The sequence below is a fragment of the Chenopodium album genome, chromosome 2 (genome assembly GCF_948465745.1).
Source record: "Chenopodium album chromosome 2, dcCheAlbu1.1, whole genome shotgun sequence".
NCBI lineage: Eukaryota > Viridiplantae > Streptophyta > Magnoliopsida > Caryophyllales > Amaranthaceae > Chenopodium > Chenopodium album.
This window is the reverse complement of record NC_137835.1, coordinates 16,729,369-16,750,162: the sequence shown is the minus strand read 5'-3', so window position 1 is coordinate 16,750,162 and position 20,794 is coordinate 16,729,369. Positions and strand designations below refer to the sequence as shown.

The 20,794-nt window shown below is 34.9% G+C and overlaps 1 protein-coding gene across 1 annotated transcript; it reads right to left on the bottom strand.

Moving 5' to 3' along the window:
• Positions 1-441: 441 nt before the first annotated feature.
• Positions 442-9,166, bottom strand: LOC145583861 (1-(5-phosphoribosyl)-5-[(5-phosphoribosylamino)methylideneamino] imidazole-4-carboxamide isomerase HISN3, chloroplastic-like). Its single transcript, XM_081640821.1, has 7 exons — positions 9,028-9,166; positions 8,404-8,620; positions 7,772-7,857; positions 4,612-4,713; positions 2,201-2,334; positions 1,926-1,974; positions 442-978 (listed from the first exon to the last, which is right to left on the bottom strand). Exons 1-7 carry the CDS (start codon positions 9,136-9,138, stop codon positions 805-807), a joined length of 873 nt encoding a protein of 290 aa, XP_081496947.1. The 5' UTR covers positions 9,139-9,166; the 3' UTR covers positions 442-804.
• Between the last annotated feature and the right edge of the window lie 11,628 nt (positions 9,167-20,794).

Sequence of the window (20,794 nt, the reverse complement as noted above, 5' to 3'; positions counted from 1 at the left end):
ATTTAAAAAGAAAAGTAAATCTGAGATTTTTTTTTTTTTTTTTTTTTTGGTTAATCTTTTTTCAATCAGAAAAAACAGTAAGTGAACACGTGTCCTTCAATCTTCCTGTTTTAAAATAATAGTATAGATTTATCAATTATTATACATTGAATTGGTAGTAAGTTGCAACAAATTTTTATAAAAATTGGTGTTCTTTTGCCACATTTTTTTGAAAAGGTAGTTTTTGCAAAATTTTCTAAACATTATTTTTCCCTTTTTGTATGTCTTTCTTTCTTTTTTTTTTTTTAAGCCTTGAAAAGTAAACATATTTAGGTTCACTTGAAAGTTAGAACGTCAATGTGAATTTGTGATGTTGAAGTAATTTTTTTTAAAAAACTAACAAATCAAGTCCAAAAGATCCAAAACCATTTCAAACCAGAATTTCAGGAACAGATTGGAATGAAAAAAAAATTAGATCTTCATATTCCGAGTCTGGGCCAATCCAGTTTAAGAATCCCAGTCCAATATTTTCTCAATAGCTTTCAATAAAAAGTCTAGTCTGGGCCAATCCAGTTTAAGAATCCTTGCCAAAAAAAATAATAATCAAATAGCTAAGAAGCATAACATCAAAATTGGGAACTTAGAATGGCAAGGCCAATTCGAAACAAGACTAAAGGGACAATACAACAATAACATTAAGTCATTAACACCTTGTTAAGCAAATTAAGGTCTTTGCAGCAGGTGAATTTGACTAGTGAAGCGGATCTGTGTCTTTAATAATGGTGCTAGAAGAGAACTGGTTCAAAGATAACAAAAAATAGAGAACTAGCTGCCGGACTCCTGCTTAAGGTGCCATGCAATGACATCTTTGTAGGGTAAACTACCCCCAAATATATCCAAAGCACTACCAACAGTTACATCAACTCGCTCATTGCCAGCCACCTTAATCTTTTCTAGATCCCCCATAACTGTCACACCACCAGCATAGGTCACTGGAATCTGAGAAAAAATCATATCAGCATATACAGTACAAATTTTGGTGGCATGCTCATATTCGTAAGGTAAAACAACAGCAATTGAAGCCTCCCAAAGATGGGGCTGGCTACTTCTAGTTCAGGTGAAAGGCAAAAATCAAACATAACTATTTAGCAATTTATAATACCCTATCTGATTCTATATATTATATATTCTATAGATGCTCTTTAAATAGTACAATTTCTACACCATAATATAAGAACCTTGCAGGAAGATTTAACTCCTTATCCCGAAGTTGTGTATCTTGACCCCTAAGACAAGCTGATATATGTAACTACCATATATAGTGTGTTAGTGTCATGTTTTAAAAAAAATGAACAAGACTGCTCATGCCAATGAACCACTTAACCATGAGTCGAAAATGCTTCACCAAAATGGAGATCAGCAGCTGTTCACCAAGACCAAGGGTAAACAATGTGAATGGATTAACAGCCCTGAAGTAAATATAGAGCAGAAGGTAATTTTATAGTTAAGATCTGATAATCTGATAGGCCCTTTTTCAATAATGTTTTCATGGTATTAATTCTGAGCATTATCACAGCGACAGATCAATTAAACTAAAGTATAAATGTATCAATTCTAGACGGAGGTTTTTCTTTCATCTTGTGTTTTCCTTATTTTTTTAACACCACCTGCAAGATAATGTTGTGGTCTGGTAGTATAATTTCGTATGCGGTATGCAGAACCAAAAAGAAAGACCAAGATTGAAAACATTCTCCTAATTTTCCGTCTACGCATAAGTGTACTTCAGAACACCTCAACATAACGCATTAATATAATGCAGTTGTTAACATAACTTCCCTTCAATCAATATGGAAATTTAAGCAAAGAAAAGTTATTCCTAATTGCTGAGCATATGAGTGTTAAAATATCAGAAATATAGAACACAGCCAAACACACTGTTTACTTACTGGTGAGTATTTTCCAAGTAAAGAAACAAGCTCTTCGTCAATTCCCAATCTGCAATAATCAAGCAGTCAAATTATACCATACTCAATCTAATGTAGCAAGAACAAAAGTTAACTCTTCAAGTCTCCGGAAAATTTCTAAGTGACAGTTAACAAGTCTTCAGGCTAAAGATTTGTCCATAATATGTACTACGTAGAATTAAAATTAGGCTTTTTGTTGATCAAGCCCAAGGATAATGAAATGACTAGGGCAAAGAAGAAACGAAACTCAGACTCACTTTTTGCCTTCAACATCCACACCATGTACCAAAAACTCGTCAGCATAGGCAGCAAGAAATTCCAAAGTCTGCTCATCAACATATACATTGCTAAATTTCTGCCATCTGTCCGTTACAATGGCATATTTACCTTCCTACAAAAGAATCAGCACAGCAGTTTTTTATTAGAATAAAACGAAATTAGGGAACAGTCAACAAGATTAATTGCAGCCTTGGATCTTGAAAGGGTGAGCATAGGCCACTTGACAAACGAGACAAAATGGGCTATTGACCCTGCCTTAAGACCAATCAACATTCAGCCCTTGGCAAGTTGGCAGGGTTATGACTTTATGATCAACTTAAGGTGGATTGACTTTGACGGAACACAAATTTCAATATCTTAGAAAGATCAAGTGCAGCAGCTGACTTCCCAAGGAACCAAGACCAAGGCCAGACATAATGGACATTCACAGGATCCTACATCCCATGAAGAAAGAGCCCCAATGCTAATTTCTTCTAAACTTTTTATTTATTTAATGTGCAAATTCTATCCCATCTGGAGAACATAGTGAATAAATATATCTCTAACATAGGAATAATTTTGTAACATTGTCAATCTTAATATATCATATCATTTTGGGACTAAGGCTTCGTTGATGTTATTGTTGTTGATGTTGTCAATCTTAATATATCATAGTAAAATGATATATCATTGTCAATTTTTTTAATCTATTTAATCCCTACCTTATTAAGACTATTATACCCCTAAAAGTGTTTATTTATATATTTACCCCTTAAAGTAATGACCACACTTTATGAATAGGATGATAATTTCCCTAAAATATTTATTTATATATTTGCCCTCATTAATGTTAAAGCAAGATTAGCACAGTCTCATCTTAAGACTTTAACTCATTGCCACATCAGTTTTTTAGATTAAATTTAATATGTTTTTTTTAATTTATAATTATGTTAAGACTCCTTAAGACTAGATAAAATTTATCTCTTCAATCACACATACTCATTTTTTTACATATAAATTAAATTACTTCCTCCGTTCTTTTATTATTGCATCACTTGCCTTTTTAGGAAGTTTCACAAATATTGCACCATTTCCTCTTTAGGAAAAAAATTATTTGTGTTCACACTACAAATACCCAACATACCCTTGCTTTTTCACACTTATTTTTTAGTTTATCAATATGTCACATGGGCAATTTCGTATTTTTACCTTTCTCTCTCTTACTTTTTTCCATTACCAAAATATTTGTACCCAACCCCTATGGTGCAATAATAAAAAAACGGAGGAAGTATTATAGTTTTTTAAAAAAATAAAAAAATTAAAAAAATTGAGTGTTAAATTGAGTCTGAAGTTGATTCTTGAATTTTCAAGACTCCACTTCGATTTTATTTAGACCAAACTTCATAAATGCTTAAAAATAATAAAGTCTTGTCTTAAGACCGCAAAATTTGAAAATGATGTCATCTAGAATCTTAAGACCTAGGGCTAATCTAGCTCTTAATTGTATTTATTTTGTAACTCTTAAAAATAGTGTGTGGACATTTATAACCCTAAAAATATTTGTTCCCATATTTTCCCTAATTAGCGCTACTAACAATTCCAAACAGAAAGAACATCCGGACATGCTAGCTATGACGCGCGTATTTCGCACGTTAGCCGCCTAGTTAATTCAAATAAATGAGAAGTCGAGATATTTTTCCTCTTTATTTGTATTTCAATCATAATTAACGTTATCAAAATCGCTTTCATTTAATCAAGAGAGCCTCTTTTAACTTTTTTTTTTGTTTTAAGCTAGAGTTATATTTGCTGAGACACAACTTTGACCATCAATATCTTTAATTAGAGGTTAGTAAACATTATGAAAAAAATTAATTTTTAAAAGTAGACATTATGACAAATTCAACAACATATTATATGATCATATTTATGTTTTATATATGGGTAAAAAAATCAAGTCAATGACATATGAATGGTGGAAAATCCCAATTCTAGCTTGTAAAAAAAACACGGAGGGAATATCTCAATATCTTCTAATTTATTGTTCCTATATACATGATTTCTTAATGCATTTGTAATGAAGGGTATGTTTTGTGCGTACTTAAGCAATTTTTAGTTACCATATGAAATGGTTGGACCTTCATTTTTTTTCTAGGGCACAGTTTTTGATTTGTATGAACATTTGAACTGTTGCACACCACTATGAACTATGACCATATAATATTTTGATATGCTTGATATTAGTAATGCAAATCAGCATTTGAAACAGTAAAAAAAGTACTCTTGCATAAACTGATTGCTTAAATCTTTTAAGGATCTGCATTCTCTTCAATGATTAGATATTGTGCTTATTATATTGATTGAAATATCACATTTTTAAGATTTGAGAGAGGATCTAACATGAGAGCTGTACCTTCTTTCTGCAGCTCAAATCTAATACAAGCCTTTCTTTTCCAACAGTGCAGACAAGATCCTTAAGCCTATCAAGGTCCATTTGCCCATTGTTGAACACATACTGCAATCACGTGTAAGGTAAAGTCAACATGTAGTGCATAATACGCTTTGAAAAGGGAATTTTCAAGAAACCAAAAATAGAAGAAATACTGTGCAGTAGTCATTTGAAGCTACCTAGTTTCTGCTTAAGAGAAGTTAAGCACAATTGAACAAATAAAATCAATGGAACAAATAATGAATTGAATAAGACAGTCTAAGAAAGCTGCAATAAACACAAGGGAAAATTTTAGAGCATCATGGCAAATTTTATAGCACCATTAGCAGAGATTAAAAAGAAATCACATACATATCAGCAGTGGTAAAACAGGATATTCAAACCCGATACTGTAAAATTTATCCAACTCACTCGCATTTTAAAAAGTCAATTCGTCTATTAAATGACACATAGCTGCCACATAATCCTTATTAATGGCATTAAAAGGATAAGCAAGTGGCATTACATACATGATACATCTAACAATGCACCATAATATAACAAGTTAAAAAGGACAAAATCACTTAATCTAATTGTTTCTGTGCTTCAAATCAAAAATCATTTTATAGAAAGTCTAGTTCTCCGGATAGCAAACATTAAAAAGAACATCTTCAGCTAGTAGTCTGTAAACTTTAGCAGAGATATTCTATAAAAAATTAGGATTTTAAATTCTCATTTGCATGTAACAAAAAATAAAAATTTTCAACTAAAATAGTCTAAATATAATCATTTAGCTCTTTGCAAAGTTTTAATAGACACCTGATGGAAAGGAACAAGAAGTTATAAGAAACTTCACGTCAGTAGAAACATTTTTGGTGAAACACAAACATAAAAAGATTATTATATCATGGCCCTCCAAATGTCAATAATTTTCACTTGTTAAAAAAGAAAGAATTTTGGGGTTAAGGCTTTGTTATTGCTGTAAAACTATTAAAATAAATAAATAAAGCAAATTACAAATACCCCTCTAATTCAAGGATTATTAACCTATATGACACCATCTAAAGAAAGTGCATGGTTCTGGGTGTATATAGCAACACTAACTACTTGAATATTAGAAGTATTGGTAAGCACTAACATTAACATGGGTACGAACATTGAAATATGTATGCAATACCCCACCCATCCAACTAGGGGTGAAAATGAGCCTAACGTGTTCGTGAACTATTTGAGATCGACTTAATAAAGCTTGGCTCACTTGAGTTCATGTTTGGCTCAAAACATTAACAAACCAAATTAAGTAAGCCTACATCAAAAGCCTAGTGAATAGGCTCAAATATAATTTAATAATTACAAAAATGTTTACATAGAAATAATCAGTCATTTTATGTGTGACACCCCAAACACCAAGGATATCTTGTTATCTACTACATGTGCATAGTGACAATTGGCCCACAAACCAACATAAGTTTTTCCCACACGTTTTGTACTCACTCACGCAACTTAATAGGTCATCCATCCCAAGAATATTCCCAGCCAAGCACGCTTAAGATCCAGGTGCGCAAGAGTGAGGACAAAATGCAACGGCCAATTGTGAGTCTTCTATGCACAATTTATAAATACCCTTAGTGGTTAACTACACTTAGTGGTTGGGGTCTAAGTTACAAGGACACGGCAAATAGCTCATAGTACCCATGTCGACACAACATGACACAGACATGGGTACGAAATCCGTGTTTGTCACTGTGCATTTGGACACTTCAAGGGAAAAAAGAGAAGAATGTAATTAAAATGCTTCTTGGAGGAGGAGGAGAAAATAGGATATTTGGGGCAAAGATAGGAACACATTCACATAAAGAGATAAAATAAATATACATAAAAAAATATTATAAAATATTATAAAAAAAATAAAAATAAATAAAAATAAAACAAAAAAAAAAGAAATTAGTAGTGGAAGTTCAAAGAGTTAAAAAGTCACATGGGTTAGATTTATGTGCTTTCAATAGTGAAGGTTCTTAATGGATAAGTGGTGTTTTGGGTGTTTTTGTGCCTCGGGAGAGTTACGTCACGAAGTCTGGTATGGCCGGTCTGTACCTGCAAAATAACGGAGACTCCGGGTGGTTGGAGCTCCGCCTCCGACGGTCAAGTTAGTAACTTGAAACGGAATAAAGAGTACGGAAATTTAGGTGGGGATCTGCTTGGATTCCAAGCTCAGGTGTTTCTCTGATGTAAGAGAGTACAGGTATATTAAATGATAAAACGTGCCCTCAAAATGAGGGACATCTCCCTATTTATAGGGACATTGGGAATTGTGCCCCTGATTAGGTCATTAAACCCTAATCATTGGTGGGCTGCGCCGTTTTGCGGCATTCTCGAGATGTGTTCCCTTGATTTCTGGGAGGACACGTGTCGAGCAGGGATTGGTCCCTTTTGGGCCAATCTGGGGCTGACACGTGTCACCCTCTGATTGGGCCACGTGGCAGGGTGAAATTACCCTAAACAAGTGGGGCTAGAGGGTATCAGGAGTGTTTCATTTTATTTTTATTGGGTGGCATTTAGGTAATAGCTTGGGCTAGTGGGCTTTTCTATTTTGAAGAAAGGACAGGATTTTTGTTTTTTTCTTTTCAAACGGAGGTCAAATTACGTGTGTCCATAGTCTCCATACATTGGGCAGAGCCCTTATATCCTTAAATTCTGGATTCTGGAACTTGCCGGACAGACAATTGGATTTGTGTCTGCGTCTAACACCTGCTCCCGAGTCCATCTAACATAGGTCGAGGTTAAGCTGCATAGCCTTTTTCTTTTCTTTTTTTTTTTCCTTGCCTTGTCTCTTTTTCCACTCAACTTATAAGTCAACTCATTACAAATATTCGTTCAGATGTATTGCAGCTAGTTTTATATATAGCAAGTTATCCCACACAACGGCGCATACTATAACACTTGCAAGAGTTACAACCATAGTCATCATAAATAAAGCAATGACACCCAGAATGTGAGTCAACAAAACTTTTCAATAGTTCAACTCAAATCAGTTTCAAATCCCAGTGAGCATAAATTTACGCCTATCTAGGTTGCCCCATCTCCACACCAACAATGCATAAAAACAAAAGGTGCTTAAAGTTAGTACCAAACTGAAATCACTTACTGATGTTACGATGACATGGCATGCTCCCTCTTCAATATATCTTAACGCATTTTTGGAATTAATCCCACCTCCAACCTGCATACCACCTAGAAGGTTACCATTCTAGTTCAGTAGATGGAATATCTTTCTGGACATACCTTTAGAGATACATTTTGAAACTGTGTGGCCAAAGACCCGAATCAAGTTGAGATAAATACACACTAAACAATCCCCTCAATAATCAGATTATGAACAGACATTGATCAACAATGAGAAGGTGGTCATAATGAAATTAGCCATTAAATTTCTCTTTTCTAGATATAACATTTTTACAGAACAAAAAATATACTGAAAAGTTTATGAAGCAAAAGAAAGACAACTAGGTTGTCTAGATGAGGCTACTAAGAAACTTTGTAAAAAGCAAGCTGCTATTTTTCAAAGGACAATAGAATCTCATATTTTGAGAAGATCAGGCCAAGAGTCCAAGACTAATAAAGAAGACATAGTCCAAAAACACTTGAGAAAGAGAAATTGTTGAATAGAATGGAATAAATTACTACCTATGTATTATAATAGTAACATCGACAATCTTGTTATTGTTAACCTTATTATAGTAATTTCCATCAAAATTAAAAAAAAAAAAAAAAACCCACCGGGAAATGCATGCAAGGCTTCAATTGCAGCAGCTTCGCTCAAAGGGTCTGCGCCAAGCATGATAACATGACCACCCAAAAGCCCATCATCCTTGTACAACCTAGCATAATCAACTGACGGCTTATCAGAAACAAAATTAGTAACAAGAGCTGATGATGATGATCCTCCTTCTTTCAAATCCAAAAGGGTGGAACCAACAATTTGCTTCACTTTTCCCTGTGAAATTTATCAAACCAACAAAAAGTGTAATAAGAATTGACACTTCTACCATCAAAACCTACAGTGATCTTACATTCTTATCAACAAGGTTCAAAATTTCCACCATCAATTTGGAAAAGAAAAAACAACATAAAACCAACAAATCAGTCATAGTGTAACTCAAAAAGAATCAAAGTGCTCACCATTTAAAAATAAAATAGCAATTCTGAAACTAGGCCAATAAGGCAATAACAGTTAACCCCATCAAAAACCATTGTCAATCATACAATCACATAAACAAGGATAAGAATTTCCACCATTAATTTACAAAAATACATTAAATCGCCATAGTTTTACCAATAAAATCAACTATTTCACAACTTTCATCATAAATTTTGAAAGTCTTAAAAATAAAGAACATGAACCTTGTGTATATCAATGCAAGGTCGAAACCGAATGGAACATTGAGGCCCACCCTTGAGCCGGGGCAGGAGGGGCAGCCGCCCTGGATCCATGGAGCAAAGGCCTATTTTCATAGTTCCGTCCTACAATAAAGGGTGGCAAACAACATCCTGCAACACAATAGCAACAAAATTTTGATTAAATTCTACTCCCTCCGTCCTCGAAAGAACGACCCATTTGGGTTGATTACGCGGGTATTAAGAAACTTAATTAGCTAGTACAAATGTATGGAAAATAATGTATGGAAAATATAAATGAGCAATCATTTGCAATTAATAGCTAGAGAGAGAAAGTCCTAGATGTAAGACAAAACCGACAAAACCTGTTGGGTTTTTTCTTTCTTTATCCTATGTACTAATCCATGTGATATTTTATTAGCCAATAAGATTAAAGTGTTGTTTTACAACAACCAATAACATTAAAATACAATTCTAAATGGGAGGTAAATGAAATCAGATTTCGATCATTTTACTCTATAAAAGAAAATTTTCATTCCCTCTAAAAATATTTTTACACAATCAGTAAACACTCTAAAAAAATTTAATCCACTTTCATCATTGCCTGCTTCATCATGGCTTCATACACAAATATTTATCTCTCCATAACATGAATCAATGGCCCAAATTCATCAGTCCATAACATGATACCCGGACATAATCAAACCCTAACATGAGTTAATCACCCAAAATAATTGTACCATAAGAGTTAATCACCCAAATAATCATGTCAATCCCACATGAGTTAATCACCTAACAATATAATCCATATTTTTTTTTTTTTGAAAAATATAATCCAAATTATACAGCACAACATCAAACAAATTTTGCAAGGCAAATTCAAAACCCAAATAATTGAAATGGAAAACACTATAATAATCAAGATAAAAAGAAAATCATCATCATTCAAAGTTATACACTCACAAATTACAAATCACACAAACTAAGCATAATAATTTACAAAAAAAAAAAGTAAAATTAAAATTAAAAAAAAAAACAGAGAAAATATAAGATACGCATACCAAATTGCAGCAAATATGTGACTTTCGAATTTTTTTTTAAGGGCTTTGATTCGCAAACACACCTAGACTGCCGATCCCTTTTTTTTTTTTGCTCCAAATTGTCTATGGAAGGGGATGAATTAAGGAGAGAGAAGAACATAAACAAGGGTTTTTCAAGAGAAAATACCCAAATCCCAGAAAAATTGAAGAGAGAGAAAGAGGGGAACAAAAAATTAATGGTGGCACAAACATCCGAAAAAATATATGGCTAAATTAGGGAGAAAGAGCTACATGACAAAAAAATTTAAGGATATTTTGGTAATTTTTTGATTTTAATAGATGTTGTGAAAAACAAATAGATCATTCTTTTTGGGACAGAAATTAGGCCAAATGGGTCGTTCTTTCGGGGATGGAGGGAGTAGCAAATAAGGCTCATATAATAGTGGCGGATCGAGGGGTAACTCAACATATAATAAGTTCAAAATGAGCTAAGACAAATTAATTACAAAACTAAATTTAAAAAATGTGTGGGTTCTGAAGATTAGAAGGATGATTATTAGGCGGATGAGAACTTTCTCTGTGTTTTTTTGAAAAAAAAAACTTGAAATACTTCTTTCTTGTGATCACTTCATTTAATTTGACTTCTGATATATGTAGCATTATTAGTTATTAGTATGTTTTAGGAGTTTTTGACAATTACCACCTACAATTATTACCATTTTATCAATTACCACCTACAGTTTTTTTTGTTTTTAATTTTACCACCAACTATTTTTTAAAATATCAAAACTTCCCACCTACTTGGCACTCAACTCAAATGTTATGTTATGTGGGGCCCACTAACTACCTTCCCACCCTTTTTCCTCACTTTCTTCCTATCACACTCAGTTTCCCATTCCCCTATATTGTAATCCTCTCACAATCGAGTAAAAACTTCAAATTAAATTATATATTCATGTTAATTATTTCACGAATTGAAGTGTTTGCCCAATTTCAAGAGAAATACAATACATGGGAAAGAGAAATTGAGTGGGAAAGAAAGAAAGGTAGTTAGTGGGCCCCACATGACGTTACATTTAAGTTGAGAGCGAAGTAGGTGAGAAGTTTTGATGTTTTGAAAAACAAATCATCATGCCTTCCATGTTAAATCTAAATAAACATATATTAAAAATAACGGATTTTTATACATGGAAGACGCTCAATCGCTAAAATCATTTCCCAAGAGCAAGCGGTCAATTTATTTCACCAGATTGGGGGACTAGGCATGAAGATTTGTCTTCAAATTGTCAACTTTGGTAGAGCCATGATGAATCTATTTTATATATATTTTTATTTCCCGTCCCACGGTCATATTTGTGCTTATTTGAGCTCTGCGGAGCTATTTTTACTACTAATATACGTTTTTTAGTGTTTTTGTAGAGTTGGTATTATTTTGTAGGAATTTACATTTTTATGACAATTCCCGAGCTTATTGAGCCACTACAAAGACAATGAAGTCGGATCGTATTTTATGACCAAATATTTTAAGCCCAAGACCGAGTTAAAGGAATTTAATTCGGTGATTAAGGGCTCAATTGGTGAAGAGTCCAAATTTTACAAGCTAGTATTACAGCCAAGTCCAAAGAGGAGGTTAGGCTCAAGTTCTGAACCAGCCCAATTCAAGATACAAGATCCAATCTCGCGAGTCTGTTGGGTGTAAGGATAGCGGGCCCGATTGAGAGACAGATTATTGCTGCTACTTTGATTCGGTTGGACCTTGATGCAAAACAGCCCAATAGCTTTGGTTTTTACGTAGGGAGTGACTTGCTTCTTAGACTTTACAAAGGATTTTGTTAGGAGTTGGATTGTTAGTGGGATTGGTGGCCATTAACTTTTCTTTTATATAAAGGGGAATAAGGGAGTACGGTAGTATCAGGTAGTTTAGATGAGTTTTTTAGTTTAGTTTTTAATTATTGTTATTATTTTGTTTTATTTTTTATTCTCTTTCTCTCTCTAACTTTTCTCTCTCTCCTCTGAATTAAACTCTTAGTATTACTTTCTCTTATTTTTCTCTCCCTAAACTCTTAATTTATGCAATTTTATATTTATTTCTTTTGGTACTATCTCTTCTCTCTTTTATTACTTATTCTCTTTGCTTTGATCCTTATCATGTCTCCTTTAATTGTTTTGTTTAGTTTAGATTTAATTATGTGCGAGTAGTTTTCTTTCTAGGGTTATGGGGATCCATAAATAATATGAAGGGTAATTTATTGTTGTTGATTGTCAATTCTAGATTAATTTCCTATTGATGACTAGATTAGGCCTGATCTTTTATGCATGAGTTTGACAATATTGATTCGAGATTCAAGAGATGAGAATTGATGTTTAGGTCTAGTTTCAATAGGCATGTTAATTTATAAATGGTTAAGTTGAGATTCGAGAGATGAGATTTAATACCGATAGACTAATTATGTGATTGTAATACGTAGCGTAAGCCCTTTATGATCTGATTTTATGCATTGATGTTTGATTATTATGGTTTACCCTAAAATATTATTTATTGGTGAACCTATGCCCTAGGTCTTTTATTTATTGTTTCTCCTCCTACTTTTATTCTTTCCCACTTTTACTCTTAGTAGTTTACTTTCCCTTCGATAATAATAATTTGTTACTCTATAATCTAGATTATATTAATTAATTAGGAATAAAAAGACTTGTTTCCCTGTGGATTCGACCCTACTTCCCTATCTGCATTAGTTAGAGGATTTAGGAATTACTTTTGATTAGGTGATACAACTTTAGCCTGTCAAGCCACTAATATGGAAAGATATGGCTTTGCATATTTCATAAAAATTTGATAAAAATACCCTAAATAGCTATATATCTCGAAAAAGAAAAGGAGGAAGAAAGAGATTAGAGAAAGAGAGAGAGTGTGTGTAAGGGCGAGAGATTTAATAAGTTTAATAAGACTAAGAGAGGTAAGTCGTCTCATATATATATGAAATCATGCGAATTGAAGAAGGTATATATGCAAGTAGGGTTTTACTGTAATATTTGCAAATTTATAAAAAGAATAAATGGAGAGAAAAATAAAGGATCACATAAGTTTTAAGAGATTTAGAGTGAAAATAAGAATGAATCATAAAACATTATAACATCAATATACATTTTTATCAAAATAAAACAAAAATAAAACCCAATAGTGAACAAATAATCGAACTCATTTCTGATGACTACAAATAAGAAACATAGTATTATGTATCCTATATACATTTTAATATGGTATAGTTGTTAGTACATTTTACAAACAACATATATACGACATACTTGTTAATAACACTAACTAATCACACATTAATGATCTATCGCGCGCGGTCGCACAACTAGTATTCCACAAAATCATAAAAACACACTGCCGTAGCCCCGTAAACTCCAAATTTCATAGTTGAAAATAAGATTAAAGGGTTGTGCAATGCATTTGCAACCAAATTTGATTCAATTATCTTGAAAAAATACATAAATTTATGGAGATTTTGATTAAATAATCAAATTAGGCTCAAAATTTTCTTTTCTTTTGGTAATGATGTTTCATAATATTAGTAATTAGAACCAATAGTTGAGAACTTGAGATTTTCGAACACTTAATGCACTAATAATGAAGTTATATTAGATCAAATATAAACCTAAAATTGTGAAATTGATACGATAATAACAAAAAGAAACAAGTTACCTGAGAAGCTACTTCAATGGGGGATACAAGTTATTAGAAGGCGTCGTGCGATTCAACGGAGAACGTCAACTGCGCTTCAATGAACGTTGAGTGTGCTTCAATAGGCAATATAGTGCTTTGTATTAGTTTAACAGCCTGTTAACAAAATTAACAAATTAACAAATTAACAAATTAACAATATTTAATTAACAATTTTTTTTTTTTTTGAAAGAATTAACAATATTTAATTAATTAAGATTAGTTATATTATAATTTGATTAATTCAAAAAAAAAAAAAATCCTCCCCAACCAGCCCGCCCATTCCCGCCTGCGCCCAATTCCCGACACCCCAGCCGTCCCTCCACACTAATACCCCTGCTACCTCACGCACCAAGCCAACAACCAGGCAGCTTCCCACAACCGCCACATAGTAGCTGCCGAACCACCAACCAACGTTGCACCAACTCGCAACCAGCAGCACTACCGAGAATCGCCGCAAGCTCCAATTTTAGCCCAATCAATCCTCACCCAGGAATTGAACCACCAAGGAAATGTGGATTACGCTTCAAAGGGAGATTGATATTCGATGATGTGCAAAAACCATCTTACCTCACAAACTATTTCAATGGAAGAGAGAAAGCTCAAACGCCGCTTCGATGGAGAACTCAGAGTGTTAAAGTAAGCTTCAAGGAGGAGCCTTAAATCATCTACCTTTCATCAAACAACTTGGGGGAGAATTCTAAGAGACAGAAAATTAATTAGCAAAGGGATGAGATAGAGAGGAGCAATAATGGGTTGGAGGAGGCCAGGAGGGGAAATAAGAAAAAAAAAAATTCTTTTTTTTTTTTAACGGTGGAAATTCTCTTTGTTAAACTTGAATTATTTCCCAAAATAATGTTGGGAAATTATCTAATTCTCAAATTACAACTACTCTTTTTTTAATTCCCATTATACCGTCCACTAGACCTGTTCAACGGGTCGGATCCGGGCTGGACAGGGCCTTAGTTAAATGGGTCGGGCTGGGCCAGGGTCAAGGCTGATTTGAAATGGGCTAGTTTGGGTCTTGGATTATTGGATCCGGCCCAGCCCCGCCCATTCAAACTTTGAAAACGGAAAAATCTAACAATAGTAATACAACCCACTTATGGGTCTCCAAAGGAACTTTAATGGGCCTTTACTCCTCCAAAAACCTGAATTACAAGTTAGTACATCTAATGTCGCATAACACATATGACATGTAACTTGAGAAAGTGAAAATTATAGTGACCCCAAAGAAATGTACAAGGTCAGCAGTGGAAATTCCTCAGTATAATCTTGCAAGTTCTGATAATCATAGGAAAATTCAAGAATAAATTGAGGTCTTACGAAAACTAGATTGCTCAGATTAAAAGAAAAAGTAACTAAATAAACACGACGAATGTTTGGAATTGAAAGAGCCAAAGAGGAGAGAGAAAGTATCTTTATTTAAAGAGTTTGGGCAACCAAATCGTGATTGAAGACGATAATCGACAATGGTAAAGCGACGACAGAAAAAATTAACTTAGGAAGAGGAGGAAATTTGGAGAATATTTTTAGGGTTTATAATTTGGGGGAAATTTGGGGAAATTTGCTTGCAGGTGTTTGAATTTTCAGATGAGCAACCTTGCTTTTGAATATTTGTATTTTCATGCTTGAATTTCTATTCTTTTTTAGCTCTTTTTGCTTTAGCATTTATTTTATTTTTATAAGTGTGGGCAATCCCAATCATGCGGTCTATTACTCACTTGGTATTCATGTTTCTCAGGCACGGTACCGAGCACTCGATAAGAGACGCAATCTGAGACGTGTTCTTATCGAAGATACTTTCATATCAAAGACATTGGAACACTTACCCTTTTGTACACTTGTTTTCGTTTTTTTATTATTGCTTATTTTTTGCTATTGCTTTCTTTTGAATTTGCTCAAGCCCTTTGAGATTTCATAAGTTACACACCATCCCATCCCAAGGTTAGGTAAATGTAGGTTGAAAAAAGAAAGGTTTATCGTTAGACGAGGCTCAAAGTGGTTTATGAAGAAAGGATTTGTAAATTTGAATGGTGAAAGGAGATATGATGTGGCTACAAGGGGTGCCTTAAATCATTAGTATACCTTGTACTTAATTCGACATGGATTTTTTTAAAGAAATAGAAAAAGAGGCCATGAAATCTTGTCGTTGCAGCTCGCCTCTTGTCTTGTGTCATTTGCTTCATCATCACCCAGTCTTCTCGCTAGCTAGAGGCAATGGGACCTTGTTTGCTTCTATGAGGTCTTGAATGAGATTTTGAAACCTGTAGCATTCATCAGTGGTATGACCGTTTCCTCGATGGTACTTGCAATAGGAATTTGGATTCCATCTCGAAGATCGATTTTCTGGTGTTGGATCCTCGGTAGGGCCAATAGGTTTGATTAATCCTCGATCATAGAGACGATCGAAAGCAGCATCGTAGGTCATTCCAATGGGTGTGAACTCTCGTCTGAGTTTACTTTTAGATCCTTGATTGTCCATGGCTAAGACATCATTATGGTCAAAGGTATTAACATTATTGCTAGAGTGGGCGTTTTCGGAAGAAGAAGGATTGTCGTTCTTCTTTCCTTTCCAGCCACCGTGGTTACTATTGTTAGTAGCTTTTTGCTTTGCGAGGTCGTCTTCGATCTCGATACCGATGTCATAAACGGCCTTGAAATTATTCAAGTTGTGTTGATATTTTAAGTGCTTTGAATACTTTTCTTGGAGATTCTTGATAAACATCCTCACGGATTCTTTTTCAATGGGGACCTCAATCATCTTAGCGGAAGTTTCCCTCCATTTATTAAAGAAAGAAGTAAAACCTTCATTCTCTTTTTGTCTTAGCATCTCAAGTTGTCTATGGTCGATTTCAACTTGGATATTGCACTTGTACCTATCAATGAAAGCGTTCACTATTGATTCCCAGGTAGAGGTTTTCTCCTTGTCAAGGGAGAAGAACCATTGTTGGCAAACGGTTTCAAGAGATAGTGGGAACAGAGAGGGGAAAACCTTCTTATCGATACCCTTAATGCTCATTATAGTTTCAAAAGCTCTTAGATGGAAGTAAGGGTTATCTGTTGCCTTCAATTTAGGGATGTCAGTGGCGTTGAACTTATGCAGAAGAAGTTCTTTGTCCAGCGAGACCCCTTGCGAACTCATGCCTTGAAATTTATAGTCACTAGATAGCTTGCTTAGACTCTCTTGCATGAGGTTCATTTGTTGTTGCTTCACGGGGTCATTGACCCTAAGTGCGAGAAGTTTCAGTATCTCAGTCACGTTAGTGAATTGACTCCTAAGTTCATTAACTTCCTCTTGAGTTTCCATTATCTTCTTAGCCTTCCTCTTTTGACGAATCGCTTTATCAAAAAGTAAGACTTGAACAAAGGTGTTGTCCTTGATTAATCGCCCTTCTCTCCTCGACCAAGTACTGTGGAAAAGGAATTTGGGGATATTTATTGATAATTATTTAACTCAAGATTTATTCAACATGCAATGGATGGAGGAAGTGAAGAGAGATTGGAATAGAATGTGAAAAAAGATTTAGATGGAGGGATATGAAGAATTAGGAATAGAATGTACCCCCAACTTAAATGACGGAAAAGACTGACTCATGCATGAACCTAAGACATGGTCATGGTAATGCATACTCGAAGTGTGTGCTAAGATTAGTGAGTGTAGATGACATATTAAGACTCGTGTCATGACCATGTGGCTAGACTATGTGACCAAGACTCGATTAATGACTTGACAAGGTGTTATTGACAGCGAAGTTAACCGAATTAATTAGTAAACTGGTTAATTAGACCTTAGGTAATGACTCGACAAATAATCTGAACTGTCGGCCAAGCGACAGGACTGGCGTCGCATTATGGTGGTTGGCGCCAGACAATTTAGTTAATGTCTGGTGCTACACACTGTAATGTGGCGCTACAGCTCAGACTTTGGCGCCAACATTAGAGCTTCGGTCTGGGACTGTTTTCGGTATTATTAGCCAACTGGGGTATGCCTAAAGTCGTACTAGGTCAATTCCGATTAAAAAAAAACTTTATTCACTCAAATTAATTAATTAATTAGGCAAAGTTCTTTAAGTCATTAATTTTAGTCTCAACACAAATCAACAAACGGTTAAGAGAAACATAGAATATATATGCACAACAAATAATGCACAATTAGTCAAGTAGGCACAATATGATGCAATGAGTTCGCAACCTAACCATGGCTCTAGTTCTCTAAAGTTCGGGATATGGTTCAGTCAATAGAGGGTCCATGGTTAATTGTCCGGATGCACCGCGCAGAAGCCTAACCGTGAAGGGTTAGCGCGTGTGGATGGGACACCGCGAGTTTTAGAAAAAACTCACTTCCATGGTTTGGTGAATTCAACATCTCAGATGTACCCTTTGTTGCCAGGAGCGTTCAATCGGGTAGATAGAGCATGAATTCCCAGAAGGTTATGTCCATATGTAGAACACATATGGGTTTCAGAAAAGTGAGAAAAAATTCAATCAGGAAGCAGGATCGAGCAAACAATACGAAAAACCGGTCGAAATTAGAACGCATATTTCTGGCTCGGTATTGGGGGAAATTGGCGCCAGCAAACAGAGACTGGCGCCAACTTTTAACTGTAGCGCCTGGCGCCAATACTGGCGTCTAGCGCTACGGCTAAAAGTGTGGCGCCAAGCTCTGGCCCCTGACGCTACTTCCCACATGAATCAACAGCTTTCTGTGCTTGATAAAATCTTTCAGTTTCGCGCGGTGTTATTTCAGTCCTAGTTGTGAAAGACATTTCTCAAATTTCCTACGTGTAAAATCCTATGTTTTTGACTCATTACGGATGGTCTTTCCAATGAGAACCTTTTTATGCATATGACAATAATGTTAATCAAAATTACGCACATGAAATACTTAGAACTTTTCGAGTCTCATCCACTCATTCTAATTCATTGCCGAAACAAATTCAGGAATTAAAATAGAAATCCTCCCCAGTGGAGTCGCCAAAAAGTGTAGGGAATAATTTCAAGCCTTTAAAAATCCCACTAGCTCGAACCCCACTGTGATCATACACTAAAGTACGGTGGCGTCCATCATTAGACGATTGCCTTTAGCCTTGAACGGAGAAAGAAAGTCTTTCGTTGAGACTTTTACAAAGACATTTGGAAAACCACTCTTGGCCGAATTAGGACCGCTCCATCTTGATCCCTTGATGCTAAGGTGTGATGGAAAAGGTTTGAACTCAACAATTGATACACCTTCATCTTCCTTTGAAGTGGCGGCTTGCAAAGTTTCTTGGCTTGAGATATTCATGCATATATGCTAATCCAATTCCTCAATGCATCCATTAAGCAAATCCTCAAACATTCTCACTTCCTTGATAGGAGCACCTGTCTTATCCTTATTTAACAAGACATTCTCAAGAGGATCATTAGGAGGGAGCAAGTGCTCATGCATGGAAGATACAACAAGATCAAGAGAATTGATCAACATGTAATTTTCTAGAGAAGAACATGGATATTTCATGCTTTCATTCAAGTCAAATTCAATAACCTCTTCTCCTTACTTGAGTGAAATTTTTGCTCTCTTAACATTAATCATAGCACCCGAGTTAGCAAGAAAAGGTCTACCAGGAATAATGGGAATGGTAGCATCTTCATCCATTTCAAGCACCACAAAATCTACTGGAATTACAATTTTCCTTACCCTCAAAGAAACATCCTCAACCTTCCCTTTGGTAATCTTAATTGACCTATCGGCCAATCGCAAGGTAATCTAAGAAGGCATAAGTTCCCCTAACTCAAGTCTTTGATAAATCGAATATGGCATTAAGATAACACTAGTTCCTAAGTCACATAAGGCATTACCAATTTGGATCTTGTTAATGGCACAAGGGATAGAGACGTTTCTGGGATCTTTCAACTTGGGTGGCATCTTGTTCATTATAACTGCACTACAATTCTCGGTCAAGTTGACCGTCTCCACCACATACAAAGAATTCCTAACACTCAAAATGTCTTTGAGAAATTTTGCATAGTTGGGCATTTGTGTAACAACTTCGGTAAAAGGTATAGAAAGATGAAGTTGCTTAAGCATTTCAATAAATCTTCCAAATTGTTCATCCAACTTATGTCTCATGAATTTTTGTGGATATGGAAGCTTGGGTTTCACAATCTCTTTCTCCACTCTCACCTCTCTTGGTGTCTCAATCACAACCTCACTCAAATATGCACCATTTCTCTCATCCTCTATCAAGACCTCCTTAGTTCCACTCTTCCTAGGCAAATTCTCCTCAAGAACCTTACCACTCCTTTTAACAATAGCATTCACGGGTCTCTTGGAATCTAAGCCTTGGGAAGGTAGAGAAGAAGGACTAGCATGATCTTTCAAAGCATTAGCAAGTTGAGAAATTTGGTTTTCAAGCATCTTATTATGAGTCATCACTTCATTGAATTTTTTGTCATTTACGGCCATGTAAGTGCTCAACAACTTTGTTTGATTTTAACTGATTTCCACCAAATTAGTCCTATAAGAAGAGGATTGTGAATAGGAATTATCAACTTCAGTCTTTGGAGCAAATCCGGGTGGAGGGCCTCTTTGAGCATTATTTTAAAAATTGCCTCTCCATTGATTGTTCTAATTACCCCTATTTTGATTGTGACCATAACCTTGCTTATGGTTACCACAACCTTAATTATGATTTCCATAACCTTGGTTTTGATTACCATGATTTTGTTTTTGATTTTGGCGACTATAACCTTGATTGTTATAGTTCTCTCGAGAACCTTGGTTCCTATACCCACCACCTTGGTTATAATTGTCAAAATTACCATGGTTTTGGTAATTCCTATTCCACTGACCCCTTTGGTTATCAAACTTTTGCACATTATTATTGTTCGATACAAAGTTCACATGTTCACTCTCATAATTGTCAAGATCATCATTACTCTCCAGAAAAGCATGAGGGCAATTACTAGAATTATGATCATATGAACAACACACATCACAAAACAAACAACCACTAGGCATGTT